The sequence below is a fragment of the Mustela nivalis genome (genome assembly GCF_964662115.1).
Source record: "Mustela nivalis genome assembly, chromosome: 4".
Classification (NCBI taxonomy): Eukaryota; Metazoa; Chordata; class Mammalia; order Carnivora; family Mustelidae; genus Mustela; species Mustela nivalis.
Genome location: NC_139023.1, coordinates 127140208 through 127154346, shown reverse-complemented (window position 1 = coordinate 127154346; position 14139 = coordinate 127140208). Strand labels below are relative to the sequence as shown.

The 14139-nt window shown below is 38.7% G+C and overlaps 1 protein-coding gene across 9 annotated transcripts in view; it reads right to left on the bottom strand.

The window, feature by feature from the left end:
• Positions 1-14139, bottom strand: part of FNIP2 (folliculin interacting protein 2) — a gene marked incomplete at its 3' end in the record, with an annotated part of 134314 nt that overhangs the window by 80606 nt on the left and 39569 nt on the right. For 2 of the 9 annotated variants that reach the window (XM_082727783.1, XM_082727781.1), the window contains exon 1: positions 11023-11358. The exons of 3 other annotated variants lie outside the window; for them this stretch is intronic. In XM_082727783.1, the coding sequence (XP_082583909.1) occupies positions 11023-11198 (176 nt within the window). In that variant the 5' untranslated portion in view covers positions 11199-11358. Of the gene's footprint in view, positions 1-10398; positions 10551-11022; positions 11615-14139 lie in introns of those variants that run through there. 4 more of the 9 variants (XM_082727788.1, XM_082727782.1, XM_082727785.1 and 1 more) reach the window with 4 other exon arrangements.

Here is a 14139-nt window from a genome sequence, read left to right as displayed (position 1 = left end):
GATAAAAAGAGGACTCAGCAAAGATCAAAATGGAGCAATCAGGAAAGGGGAGAATGCTGGAGTAAAAAAGGAAATGCTAAATGGGTTTCTAATGAGCCCAAACAAACAAAAAACCAAAGCCAAAACCAAAAAAAGGATTTGTAAAAAAAGCTAGCAAAACTGACTACCTAAAGGGCATGGGGGAAAATAAAGAGGTGGGAACAATATATTTCAAATACATATTTTTATTGTTGTACCAAGTGAATGTACTATCTCTGAAGACATATAGACAAATGGTTTTTAAAACGTTAAGGAAGAAAAACTAACTCATACTCTAAAAGGTGATTCAACCTAAAGATGCTCAGTCTCCTTTGGCTCAGGTTATGATCCTGGGGTCCTGGGATGGAGCCCTGTGTCAGGCTGCCCGCTCAGCGGGGAATCTGCTTCCCTCTCTCCCTCTCTCCTGTGTGCTCACTCTCTCTCTCCCTCTATTTCTTAAGCCAATCAATCAATCAATCTCAAAAAAAAAAAAAAAAGGCGATTCAAACTACAAAAGATACTACAGCTGGAAGGGTCTCTTTAGCTTTGCTTCAGGTTTCCAAGTAGAGGCACGACAATCCCAATTAGGGTAACACTCCTGACTGTCTTCACTCCATCTGCTCCTTCCCAGGGCAAAAAGAATGATTTCTGATTAATAAATTTTCTCTTATTCTTTGGCATGTATCTGCCTGCACAGCACACACAAACCAATCTGATCCTCAACTACTCAACATCAAGTTTTACAGGGGTGAACCCTTCATGACAACACTTATATGTGTCCTAGGCTGCCAATGACAAGGTGTGTGAACAAATCTAATTTTGAGGTTATTAGGCAGATCCTTGTTGGTATACACCCTAACCATTTTCCAAATGTAAATATATTTTGGTTTCTATCTATTCGAACAATTTCTATCTTTCAATTTTGAAATTCTATTGAGAACAGAAAAAGGGTCTCCCTCAAATTTCCTACAAGGAAAATTATCTCCCAAGGAGAATGTCAGAAATGTGAATAAAAATAAGTTTCTTTCTATGCTTTGTTAGCAGTCAAAAACTAGAAACCTAAACATCCACCAGAAGAACATACTCTAAGTTTTTGAGGCCATCTATTTAAGAACATACTATGAAGTAATTAAAATTTGTTCACGGAAACATTTTAATAACATGGGGGAGGGGCGCCTAGGTAGCTCAGTGGGTTAAGCCTCTACTTTTAGCTTGGGTCATGATCTCAGGGTCCTGGGCAATGGGCTCTCAGCTCAGCAGGGAGCCTGCTTCCCCCTCTCTCTCTGCCTGCCTTTTTGCCTACTTGAGATCTCTGTCAAATAAATAAATAAAATCTTAAAAAAAAATAACATGGGGGAAATGTTATAGTGAGTAAAAAAGCAGATTATATATAATCTGATTGATAGATACAATATGATTCAGTTAATATAATACAGCTTATATCCATGTACCAAAAAAGGACTGCACGAGGGGCTCCTGGGTGGCTCAGTCCGTTAAGCTTCTGACTCTTGATTTCAGCTCAGGTCACGATGTCAGGGTTATGAGTTTGAGCCCTACACTGGGCTCCGTGCTGAGCGGAGAGTCTGCTTGAGATTCTCTTGCTCTCCCTTTGCCCCTCCCCTTGCTCACTTGCTCATTCTCTAAAAAATAAATAAAATCTAAAAAAAAAGGACTGCAAGAAAATAAAAGTGTTAGTAGTAAAATCTGTGTGATAGCATTATGAGTAACTTGAATTTTCATTTTTATATATGCTTACACCTTTCCAGCTTCTATAATAAAAGTATATTATTTTGATAATCAGAAAAAATATTTTCAAAAATCTTAAAATAAGTTTAGTAACAATATAAAAGAAAAAGTTGGAGGAATTTAAAAAGAAAAGGGGAGGGGATTCCTGGCTGGTTCAGTTGGAAGAACATGTGACTCTTGATCTCAGGTTGTTAGTTCAAGCCCTGTGTTGGGTGTAGAGATTACTTAAATAAATAAAACTTTTTTAAAAACCAAATAAAATAAAGAGAAAAGGGGAAAGTAGCTAGCTTGACATAAATGCAGTCATGCTCCGGAAAATACAACTGTTAAAGTATTTTTTTACAATATTTCATATACCTGCAATTAACAAGTGGAATTTAAAATTAAAAACACAATATCATTTATATTAGCACAGTCCCCCAATATATACAAAACCTGTAAGAGGAAAACTATAAAACTCTGATAAAAGAAATGAAAGAACTAAATAAATGGAGAGATAATCCACTGTCATGGATAGGAGACTCAAGATGCCAGTTCTTCCCAACTTGATCTACAGATTCAATAGAATCCCAATCAAAATTCTAGCAAGTTATTTTGTGGATATAAACAAATTCATTCTAAAGCTTATATGTGGAGCTAAAGTACCCAGAATAGCCAGCACAATATTGAAGGACAAGAGCAAAACTGGAAGACTATAACCACCTAACTTTAAGACCTACTATAAAATTACAGTAACCAATACAGGATGGTTGGTACTGATGAACAAAAAGACAAATAGATCAATAGAAAAGAATAGAGAGCCCAGAAAAAGATTCACACAAATACAGTCAACTGATCTTTGACTGAAAAAAAGCACAGGTAATACAATGGAGAAAAGACGGCCTTTCCAAAAATGGTGCTGGAACAAATGGACATTGACATGCACAAAAATGAATCTTGACACAGACCTTAAATACTTCACAAAAATGTAATTCAAAATGAATCTCAGACCGAAATGTAAAATGAAAGACTATAAAACTCTTAGAAGACAACACAGGAGAAAAACCAAGATGACCATGGGCATAGTGATGACCACCAAAGCACACATCATTAAAGAAATCACTGATAACCTGGACTTTATTAAAATGTAAAACTTCTCAACTGTGGAGGACAAAACAAGAAAATGAGAGGATAAGCCACAGATTGGGAGAAAATATTTACAAAAGACATATTTGATAGAGGTGTGTTATCCAAAATACAAAGAACTAAAACTCAACAACAGGGAAATGAACCACCCAATTAAAAAATGGGCAAAGATCTGAACAAATGCCCCATAAAAAAGGATATATAGATGGCAGATGAACATATCAATGATGCTCCACATCATATGTCATTAGAGAAATACAAATTAAGACAATAGTGAGATACTACTACACTCCTACTAGGATGGCCAAAATGCAGAACACTGACAAAACCAAATACTGAGAAGCATGTGGAATAACATGAACCATCATTCACTGCTGGTGGGAATGCAGAATGGTACAACGACTATGGAAGTATGGTGGTTTCTCACAGAACTGAATAAACTCTTATCTTACAATGCAGCAATCACACTCCTTGATGTTTACAAAGGAGTAAAACTTAAGTCCATACAAAAACCCACACGGAGATGTTTATAGCAGCTTTATTCATAACTGCCAAAACTTGGCAACAACCAAGCTATCCCTCAGTAGGTGAATGGACAAATAAACTGCCACCTCCAGACAACAGAATTCTTCTAGTCAGCAGTAAAGAGAAATGAGCCATCAAGCCATGAAAAGACATGGAGGAAGATTTAACACATACTACTGTATGAAAGAAGCCAATCTAAAAAGGCTACACACTGTATGATTCCAACCAAATGACGTTCTAGAAAAGGCAAAAGTATGGAGACAGTGAAAAGATGAGCAGTTGCCAGGGGTTAGGGAGAGATGAATAGGCAGAACACAGAGGATTTTTAGGGCAGTGAAACTAATCACTATTGATACTACAATGATGGGCACATTCCATCATACAACTGTTAAAACCCACAGGATGTATAACACGAAGAGTGAACCTTAATCTAAACTGTGGTGTGGAGTCACAACAATGTCTCAGTGAAGGTTCATCAGCTGTAACAAATGTACCACTCTGATGCAGGATACTGATAGTAGGGGAGGCTGCACACGTGTGATGTGGGGCAGAGTACAGAGGAACTCTCTGTTCTTGCTGCCAATTCTAATGTGAACCTAAAGCTGCCTAAAAAATAAAGTCTATTTAAAAGGAAAAAACTTTTTCAACTGTCAAGGGAACTTTCAAAATATGGGAACTTTCAGTAATGAGCACTAGTTTTTAAAGTTTGGGGTAGGATTATTCTCTGAAGGTCATTTTGGTCTGTTACAGTCAGCTACAGAATTTCCCGTGAAGATGAAAACCAAGGACATACTATTTGAGCTTTGGATATGGCCATCAAAAACCTGTGTCCCTGTTCAGCTGAGTTACAGGCTGTCTCTCCTCAGCTTGTCCGCTCAGCTGGAAAGGAGAAGGTCAGCCCTCATATGCGGCTCTACAGAATGCGCCCAATCCTTTCATATGATCTTGTTCTGCGTGACAGAGGAACAAGTTCTCATAATAGTTCACACTAAGGTATCACTTTCTGCTCTGAGAGAATGCTTAAATACAAAGAAATGAGGTTCTAATAATAGAAATTGTCGTTATCAAGCAAGGGTCAATGGGAGAGAAAACAGGGAGCAGACAACCTCCCACCTGCCTCTTATCTCACACCACATAGCCACTAGCCCTATCTAGCAGCCCACCTTGGGCCCACTCACACTCCCTGGAAGGACCATTTACTTACTTTCTTTTTTTTTTAATTATTATTATTTTTTATTAACATACAATGTATAATTTGTTTCAGGGCTACAGGTTTGTGAATCACCAGTCTTACACAATTCACAGCACTCACTATAGCACATACCCTCCCAATGTTCACAATCCAGTCACCCTATCCCTCCCTCCAGCAGCCCTCAGTTTTGCCCGTAGGCAACATTTTTCTTTTTAGGGTGCACAGCAAGCATGATCCTGTCTCAGGATCCCTGTTCTTACTTGTCCCTCTGTTGAGAATATACTTCTTCAAATATCCATATGGTTTGCTCCCTCACATGGAAAAGATGACCACTGAAGATAGTTTTGGCTCCCTTGATTACCCAAGGTCTTCACATTTCTCCAACACCCTGTTACTCAAGGGTCACTGATTATCATAGATAATCAGAATGTTAGATCTGAAAGGGACCTCAGACACCACCTGATGGTTCCTAGACTTGACTCATCATTAGAATGACCCCAGAAGTTCTTGGTATTGGTTTGTTTTTTAATCAACAAAACTTCACCAGTTCCACTTCCACAAATTCGGTCTGAAACGGTGATCAGGAAGCTACATTTTTAAAAGCAGGTCACATATTTAGTGATCACTGACTTACCACATAATTACAAATAAATAAGATTTTATTTATTTATTTGAGACAGAGAAACAGAGTGCACAAGCAGGAAGGAAGATCAGTGGGAGAGGGAGAAGAAGACTCCCCTCTGAGCAGGGAGCCTAGTGCAGGGCCCGGTGCAGGGCTCGATCCCAGGACCTAAGATCACGACCAGAGGTGAAGGGAGACACTTAACCAAATGAGCCACCGAGGTGCCCCCACTTCTATTATTTTTTTGTAGAAGAGAAAGTAGAAGCACAGAGGGATGAGGTGATGCTCTGAAAGACACAGTAAATTCAAGGCCGAGATGAACCCTCAGATCATAAGATCAGAGTAGAGAAGGTCCCTAGATCAAAGATGCTTCCACTACACCTGGTACTACAGTCTAGATTTTCACATTTTAGAACCAAATTTTTTTTAAAAATTAGTAAGTGAAAAAACTAGCTTAGCATTACTAAATTTTTTGGTTTTTGCCTTTGGGCAGGGTAAGGCATGCAAGTGAAAGGAAAGAGCACATCAAGAAAAAAAAGAACATCTTAATTCACATCTGTTCTATAAAGACATGAGAGTAGCTTGTGTGTGTGTGTGTGTGTGTGTGTGTGTGTGTTTTAACCTTCCTAAACTAATAAGAGAAGGATAAAACTCTTTGAGATACAAACACTGATGGATAGACATATGTCTAATACCCAATAACCTTATAAACTTGGGATCCCATAAAAGGGGAAGAGAATTGCCAGGAACCTTGGTGTTTCTAGAACCCAGAGACTGGATTCCCTTCGTTGAATTTTTTTTTAAGGTCTTATTTATTTATTTGTCAGATAAAACTGGCAAGTACAAGCAGAGGGAGCATTAGGCAGAGGGAAAAGTAGGCTCTGTGATGAGCAAAGAGCCTGATGCAGGATTCAATTCCAGGACCCTGGGTTCATGACCTGAGCCAAAGGCAGACACTTAACCGACTCAGCTACCCAGGCATCCCTGCTTTGGTGAATTATGATGGGAGTTTAATTATAATCTTAGATGGGTCACAGGTCACTGCTCTCACCGATTCCCACCAAGGCTTGCTACATCATTATTCAGCAGTTATTCAGCTTTTGTTACTGTAACAATAAAAGGACAGGGCTAAGCCACAGCCTGACTCACAACAGGAGTCATAATAGAAGAACCAGGAATCACCAGCATGTGTAACCAAGTATTCCAGCTCAGCTATAGCTGAGTGGTATTCGAGGGAAAAGGCTTTGGAAGCTGCCCAATGACTTGGCCTGCAGACCCCAAAGCTGGAGTATCCTTGTCTTCTATCTGAAACACAGTCATTCTGGACATAATTAGTTATGGAAACTAACAATAAGGACTCTACCCTATTAGGTCATCAACACTTAGCAAAATGAGACCCAGACAAAAGTTTACCTGAATTGTCGGTCTACATGAAGCAAGTTCACACTTCCCTCAAAACCTCTCTACATAGGGCCTTTAGCAAGGGGCACCTGGGTGGCTCAGTCAGTTAAGCATCTGCCTTCAGGTCAAGTTATGATCCCAGGGTCCTGGGACTGAACCCCATATCTGGCTCTCTGCTCAGGGGGAAGGCTGCTTCTCCCCCTTCCTCTCCCCCTCATCCAGGTTGTGCTCTCTCGCTATCTCTCCCTCTCTAATAAATAAATAAAATCTTTAACACACACACACACAGACACACACACACACACACACATACACAATCCTCTATACCAAGACTGCTCTGATTCATTCCCAAGAAGAGATGTGGCCTCAGAGGGAAAAGAAGATGAATGTTTTTTAAAACCTAAATCAAATGTGTTTTTAAAACCTAAACCAAAACCTAAGAACTCTGCAGCAATACCAAGTTACCACTGCATTCCTTCATTCATTCACTCATTCTCAAATTACAGCTCTGAATCCCAAACATCAGCCAGTGGAAATAAACTCAGCAACTCAACGAAAATTCCTCCTGGCACATAAAACCAGTGAAAAGGGAAGGAATGCAGAAAGGGCAGAAGAACTTGTGACAGCAATACTCCATGCGTCTGAAAGAGTCACACCCAGCAATTTCAACCTCTCTGTGAAGCTTGACGCAAAGCACAAGACCATCAGCTGACTAGGGTTTGGGGTTTTTTTTTTTCCTCTACCCACTTCATTCACCTAACAGCTACATTTTCTACATAGTAACAAAGAAGAATAGCGTTCACAGTGTTTGTAAGTGAAGAACACAATGAAAAACACTCTCCCCTTCTCTACAACCTGCATTAGACTTCAGCCCTTTTTCATTAAATTCTTCAAAATAGAATGCTTTGGTCTGTTGCCTTAGCATATCTCTTTCTAAATCTGGGACTGTCTTTGTATTTCTTACTGGGTTGTTCTAACTGCTATAAATAAAGACTGGTAGTAAAATCATGGTTGGCTTATCTCTGTGAAGCAGTTAACTAGGGAAAAGAAAATAAACCTTAGTTTCTGTACTTCTTTTCTTGTTGAGCAATTACCACAAATAATCTGACCTGGTTTCTTTTTTGATAAGTTGGTTCATCTAAATGGTAGACATATCAGATATATACACTCATTAATCCTCCAGTCCTTCCTATCCTGGTGATTCTAAAGCAGTACAAAGAGTCTCTGTTGAATCTAAGTTCCAAGATATAAAACTTAAAGCACCATTGACTCTGAAGTGCTTTGTTTCAGTTCTTCTTCTGTGTGGGTAACATATACTTCTTAAGACAAGGTTACATCAAATTTTCTCTTGCCATCAGAGAAACAATGGTTCTCTGATAAGCTTGGCAAATAATCCCAAATTTCTCACATAAACAGCCCTATGGTCATCTAATTTGCTGGCAAAGTGAGAAAAACCAAGTCATTAACAGCTTTGCTATGGTTGGCAGCTTAAGGAAGAAGGAAATGATTATGGAAGACTATACCATACACCCAACATCTTGTCAGTTACTGGATTTGAGGTGAGTTTCAGTGAAGAATTTCAAGTATAAACCACTTATAATGTTTCATCAAACTCTGCAGGTTTTGATTGGTTCTGAAATTTTGTGAAATAAATGAAACTCCAGTATCTGTCATTCTAGAGATTAAGGAGAAAAGAAGTGAAGTTAAGAAGGACAGACTTAATATCCTGAAATGTTCCATTCCACATGAACTGTAATGGGAAAGATCAAAATGTTTCTTTCTGCACAGGACTACGTCAGTTTTACACTGTGGCCAGTCACTGTTAGGTATCCAACATGACTTCTCTGTGTTTGTGGAATGTTTCTTGTCACCTTTACAGTAACTAGAAAATCATGAGAAAGGATAGAAGAAAAACAAAAATAAAAACAAAACCTACTCAACAGTGTAGTCAGCTAAGACCACCTAAAATTATTGATTTAAGATAACCAAGAGCAAAGAGGGAGTTGGAAGTCATACTTCACTGACCACCACCTGACTTGGACAAACAGATAACTCGTGAACACTTTGGAACCAGATCCTTACAGTGTAAACTGCTGTCAATAATTCACTCTACCCTTGAGACTGGCCCAAATCCTAAATAAACCAGGAAACCAAATAAAACACTGCAAATAACAAATATGTTTTCAAGATCTTAGGAAGGGGAATAGAAAGTATATAAGATCTACCAAGACAATTGGTCTGACTAGAAATTAATTCCAGTTAATTGATGACAAGTGTATATCATCACCACACAGAATTATAAAAAAAAAAAAAAAGATCTGGGGCGCCTGGGTGGCTCAGTGGGTTAAGCCGCTGCCTTCAGCTCAGGTCATGATCTCAGGGTCCTGGAATCGAGCCCCGCATCGGGCTCTCTGCTCAGCCGGAAGCCTGCTTCCTTCTCTCTCTCTCTGCCTACCTCTCTGCCTACTTGTGATCTCTGTCTGTCAAATAAATAAATAAAATCTTTAAAAAAAAAAAAATCTCAGCACCAAAGAACTAAATCTAAAGGAAGTCAAAATAGGAAAGGGCAATAACAGATATGAAAATTTTGTGTTAAATTGTTGTTTAATTAAAAATGATTAAAATCCACTGAAGAATATTAAGTTCACTGAAAGTGATAAGCAGAAGCTCATACCAAAATGTTTTGAAGTTTAAAAAAAAAAATCTGTGTGGCCCTGCATACCCTGCATAATATTTTCTTACATAGATGCTGTCCCCCTCACCCCAAATACCCATTTTGGACATATAGTACTGTATGAATAACAAAAATAGGGCCTACAAAAGGTCCTGATGCTACATTTAGAATTTCAGAGGAGGAAAGGATTTTTTTTAACACTCTGAACCAAGTTCATAGCCTAGAGTTGAAAGTGAGACCAGAAAAGCCAGGAGACTCCCACATGGTTACAAGGCTCTTGGGCAGCAGAGCCGGGGATCAGGATCAGAACCCAAATCCAGATCAACTGAGTACCAACCCATTACTCTTTCCTATCACTCAAATGCCCTTTCTTGATAAGAAACAGATTAAAAAGGATACTATAAAAGGGAAATTCTTATCTGAACACTTAAATGTATTTTTCTAATGTACCACATCATTCATTACCACTTCCTCTATATATATCTCTCTTTAATTGAGTGGACGGGCAAGTGACCCAGCACCCATACATGATTTCTACATTTTCCCCCTAACCCTTCAATCAGCTGGGCTCTTATACTGGAATAGATTATACACCATTTTGTTAAGTTTCTACTAAAGAAAGACAATGATTTTTATATAACAGAAACTATATCCTGATTTTTAATCAACTAAGAAATGCATTGATGGATAAAGTTCATGACACGTTAATTGTAACAAAACTTTTATAAAGAAAAAAATAATATTTAAGTGAATTTAGAAATTTACTTTTACACTAACCATGAAAATCAAGTTTATCCTTTAACTTTGGTTCTCCTCTACCTATCTACATTAGATTTTGGAATGAAATGCAATTCTCAGAAGACTTTTACTTTTCCTTGATATGCAATAAAATTCATTACAAATACGTTTCAATTAAGAGCTATTCCTAATTAAATTAATAAATTCTTCCATCACCCTTAAACAATACAGCAAATGTAATGTTATTCTCTTTATGTAAGCTCCACTATTAAAATTAGTTCAGCACAGTACCATCATTCTCATGGAGATAATTTTCCAGAAGACTGGACCCTCTCCGACCACCCTGCCTCCACCTACCCTTCAAACTACGAAGTGAGAACTTCCAGCCCTCTGTCCCATCTACCAGCTGCGGTGGTACTTCAGGACTGCAACTCTTTTTCTTGATCATCTCTGTGAATAGTACTGTCCAATCTTCAACACAGGACAAGGATATAACCATTTCTTGCAAGCTGGCTCCAGCAGAAGTAATGAAATTTAAGAAAGAAACCCACATGGGTAGTAGAATTGAAACAGTCAAAAACAAATAACCTTGTTGGGACACCTGGGTGGCTCAGATGGTTAAGCATCTGCCTTTGGATGATACCAGGGTCCTGGGATCTAATCCTGCATCTGGCTCCCTGCTCAGTGGGTAGACTGCTTCTCCCTCTGACTGCCGCTCCCCCTGCTTGTGCGCTCTCTCTCTCTCTCTCTCACACACACACAAACACACAAATAAATAAAATCTTTTAAAAAAATAACCATGCCTACAACCTTTTCTACACAGGAAAGGACTTGTTTCTACACACCCACCAACTACCCCATGTCCTACTAAAAGTACTCTTGAAAAACAACTTGCAGATCAATACAATTTCATCTGTTTGGTACTCAGTGATTTAAATAAAAATTCCTCTAAGACTTTAAAAGAGAACTAAAGTTTCAAACCTGTTGCTGAGTTCCGTGTGATCAGCGCCCCTTCCTACCCTGGCACGTTTTCGAGTCTTTGTGCATAAAAGTGCCTTGTAATTCCTCCCAGCACCAGAACCGCCATTACACACACATCTGGTTGACTCCTGCCAGCCCCCTGGCCGATTTGCAGTCTTCTTCGAGCCGCCACACATCTCCTGGGTGGATGAACTTGCTTCTGGTTTATCCTGACTATCAACATGGACCTGGGACACAAATGTTGAAGATTCTCTGCTGTTGGAGGGATATTCCACACTGACCAGCCGTCCTAATTAATCACTGTACTGCGTATACGGTAGGTGAGGCGAGCTACTTGGCAGCAGCCTACTAATTTCCTCTTTCAAAATTAAAAAAAAAGAGAGAGAGAAAAAGGAACATTCATTTGTTACGTAAATTAAGCCTGCCAAAGTATTAGGAAGTCAGATGTATCCATCATGTTATAAAACACGATCTCAGCAGGACCACTATAAACAGACAAATCTAAATCCCACTTCCTACTTTTGTTCCTAAGCTTGTACTCTGGTCAGCAAAAGACAAAACACTCAACAGGTTGAGCAGCTTGGTCTGACTCATTCCATCTGTGCTCCCCTGTTGGAGATTATGTAGTAGTCAATTAATTGGTCATAAGACCTATTCATATGGCTCTGGGCAAATGCGGTGACTTGCCCTCAGCTGCAAGGTTGCTCTGACATTGGCCACACCACCCTCTTTAATGGCTCTCATGTGAGCAAGTTGTCAGCTGACAGATCTTACTCTGCAACCTTGCAAAACTCTACCCATAGCAAGTGAGGGAGATGGTAGGGCTCAATGTACAGGAGGTGATGTGGGGAAGGGAGAGTATGGACACATCCTTGCTTTACCACCAAATATACATATGTAGATATGTAAGAAAAAATTTAGGTACACACATATGTAAGAAAAATAATAAGTGAGAAGCCATAAACACAAACACACACACACACACATATAAGAAAAATAATAAATGAGAAGCCATAAACTCTCTCACAACTCTTGCACTGAATTCCCAATTCCTGGACATATTCAGGATAAGAAAGCCCTTGAACAAGCACGCAAGGACAAAAGTAGTTCAGATTTTAATTCTGACACTAATGTACTTCATCTGTAAAATGAAATACAGCTATAGAGTCAACATGATTCTTCTATAGTACTGAGTTCATGGAAAAAGTAATTTTTTTTTCTTTAAGAAGAAATGAAAAGCATAGGTCCCTAAAATATAGGCAGATCTTAAAAACTATAAGGGATTGTCTCAATTCCTATTCTTCTTCCTTACCCTGAATTTGGCTGAAGAAAATATTAATAGATCCCTAAAATCTGACGAACTGTTGGCTAGGTCTCTAGTGTCAGGAGGATTTAAATATGTCTTTATACATGGCAGCCAAAGATTTCACCCCACAAGTGTGAAAAAAACCTACTGATATCAGAGCAGAGGCCTCAATAACCTTAAGACATTATTCTCTACGGGACCCTAAAGTTCTTTTATAGCAAACCAAAAAAAGATCTTAAATGCACCCTCCCCTGAGAAATAGATTGCAACACACCTACAACAAAGACTGCCCTTCTCTGTGCACGTAATAAACTGATAGTGCCAAGATAAAACCAGATTTGTAGAAAATGAACTCATTTTTCCAGGAAGGGGAACACATTTTGACCTTAAAGCTTAACTGTCTGTATGGCTACCATGTGATCATGGGTTCTTCCTTGTCCTCTGTCTTTAAAATCACTTTCTCTTTTTAATAGAGAATCAGAAGCTCTTCCACATTTTAGGCACAAGGCAGCTGGGTGAGCGAAGGCTGAAAGGAAAGCCACCTTCCACCATCATCATTCCCACTTCATAAGTGACCCAAGTGAGACCCCAAATCAGTGTCTCCTATACACCTAGGGTTTACCTCCTCTAAAATCACAGGAGAAATGAAAGTATAGTTTGTCAAAAAGAAAACCACATGCCTCAAAATGTGTTTCTCCGGCCAGTCCAAGTCATCAAACAGGAGCTTAATAACTAACTTAATTGCAGTTTCAACCTCCCCAAGCATTCTGTCTCAACCTGTCAATCAGGAATTTTCAGGTAAGCACCAATGAGGAAATCTATCACACGGGTCCCCTCCACCACAAAGGAAGTCGATCGAGGTAATTTGCTCAGTAAGTCCCCTGCCCTTCCTTTCTTTTCTTTTCTTATATCTTTCTTGCTCCACTCTCCTTCCTATAAAAACTTTCCATTTTGTACAGCTCCTTGGAATACCCCTCTCCATTTGCAAGGTGGGATATTGCTTGATTCATAGTCATTAATAAAGCCAATTAGATCATCACATTTACTTTGTTGAATTTTACCTTTTAACACGTTCAATGTTGATGGGGTAGGATCTGTAAAAATGCCAAAATAGCTGAATTTTATAAAATATGTAGAAATGTTCAGGGAACATATCCCATTTTTTATATGTAAAAAATAAAGTTTTAAAACTGCAATCTCTAAAAAATATTTATGTAGGAACTAATAAAAGGACATGAAATCCTTTTCATTTTAATTTTTTATTCCTTGGGGTTAGGGTGTTGGAGGCACAGAATGAGAGGGAGAGAGAGTCTCTTAAGCAGGCTCCACACCCAGTGCAGAATCCAAGGCAGAGCTTCATCTCACAACCTTGAAGTCATGATCTGAGCCTAAACCAAGAGTTGGACACTTATCAGACTGAACCACCCAGGTACCCCATGAAACCCTTTTTTAAAATAGGTATTCTGAACAAATATTTAACCTAGACGTTAGCCACAAAGCTGTTCAATCATCCTGATATTTTACATTTCTAAAGGCTTCAAATACTGTTATAAAATGCAAATGTTATCCCCTATCCAGATGATGTAAACATTTTAAATGATCAGAATACTAAAATATGAAAATGACAACATAGTTACAAAGAATAATTGGATGAAATAAGTGTCAAACTGCATTGGGAAGGAATTCCCTTAAACAGAAGCTAAATCCCTCCTGCATGCTTCTTTCATTCAGCCAGCCATCTTTTTTTTTTTTTAATTTATTAATTTTATTACCATATAATGTATAATTTGCCCCAGGGGAACAGGTCTGTG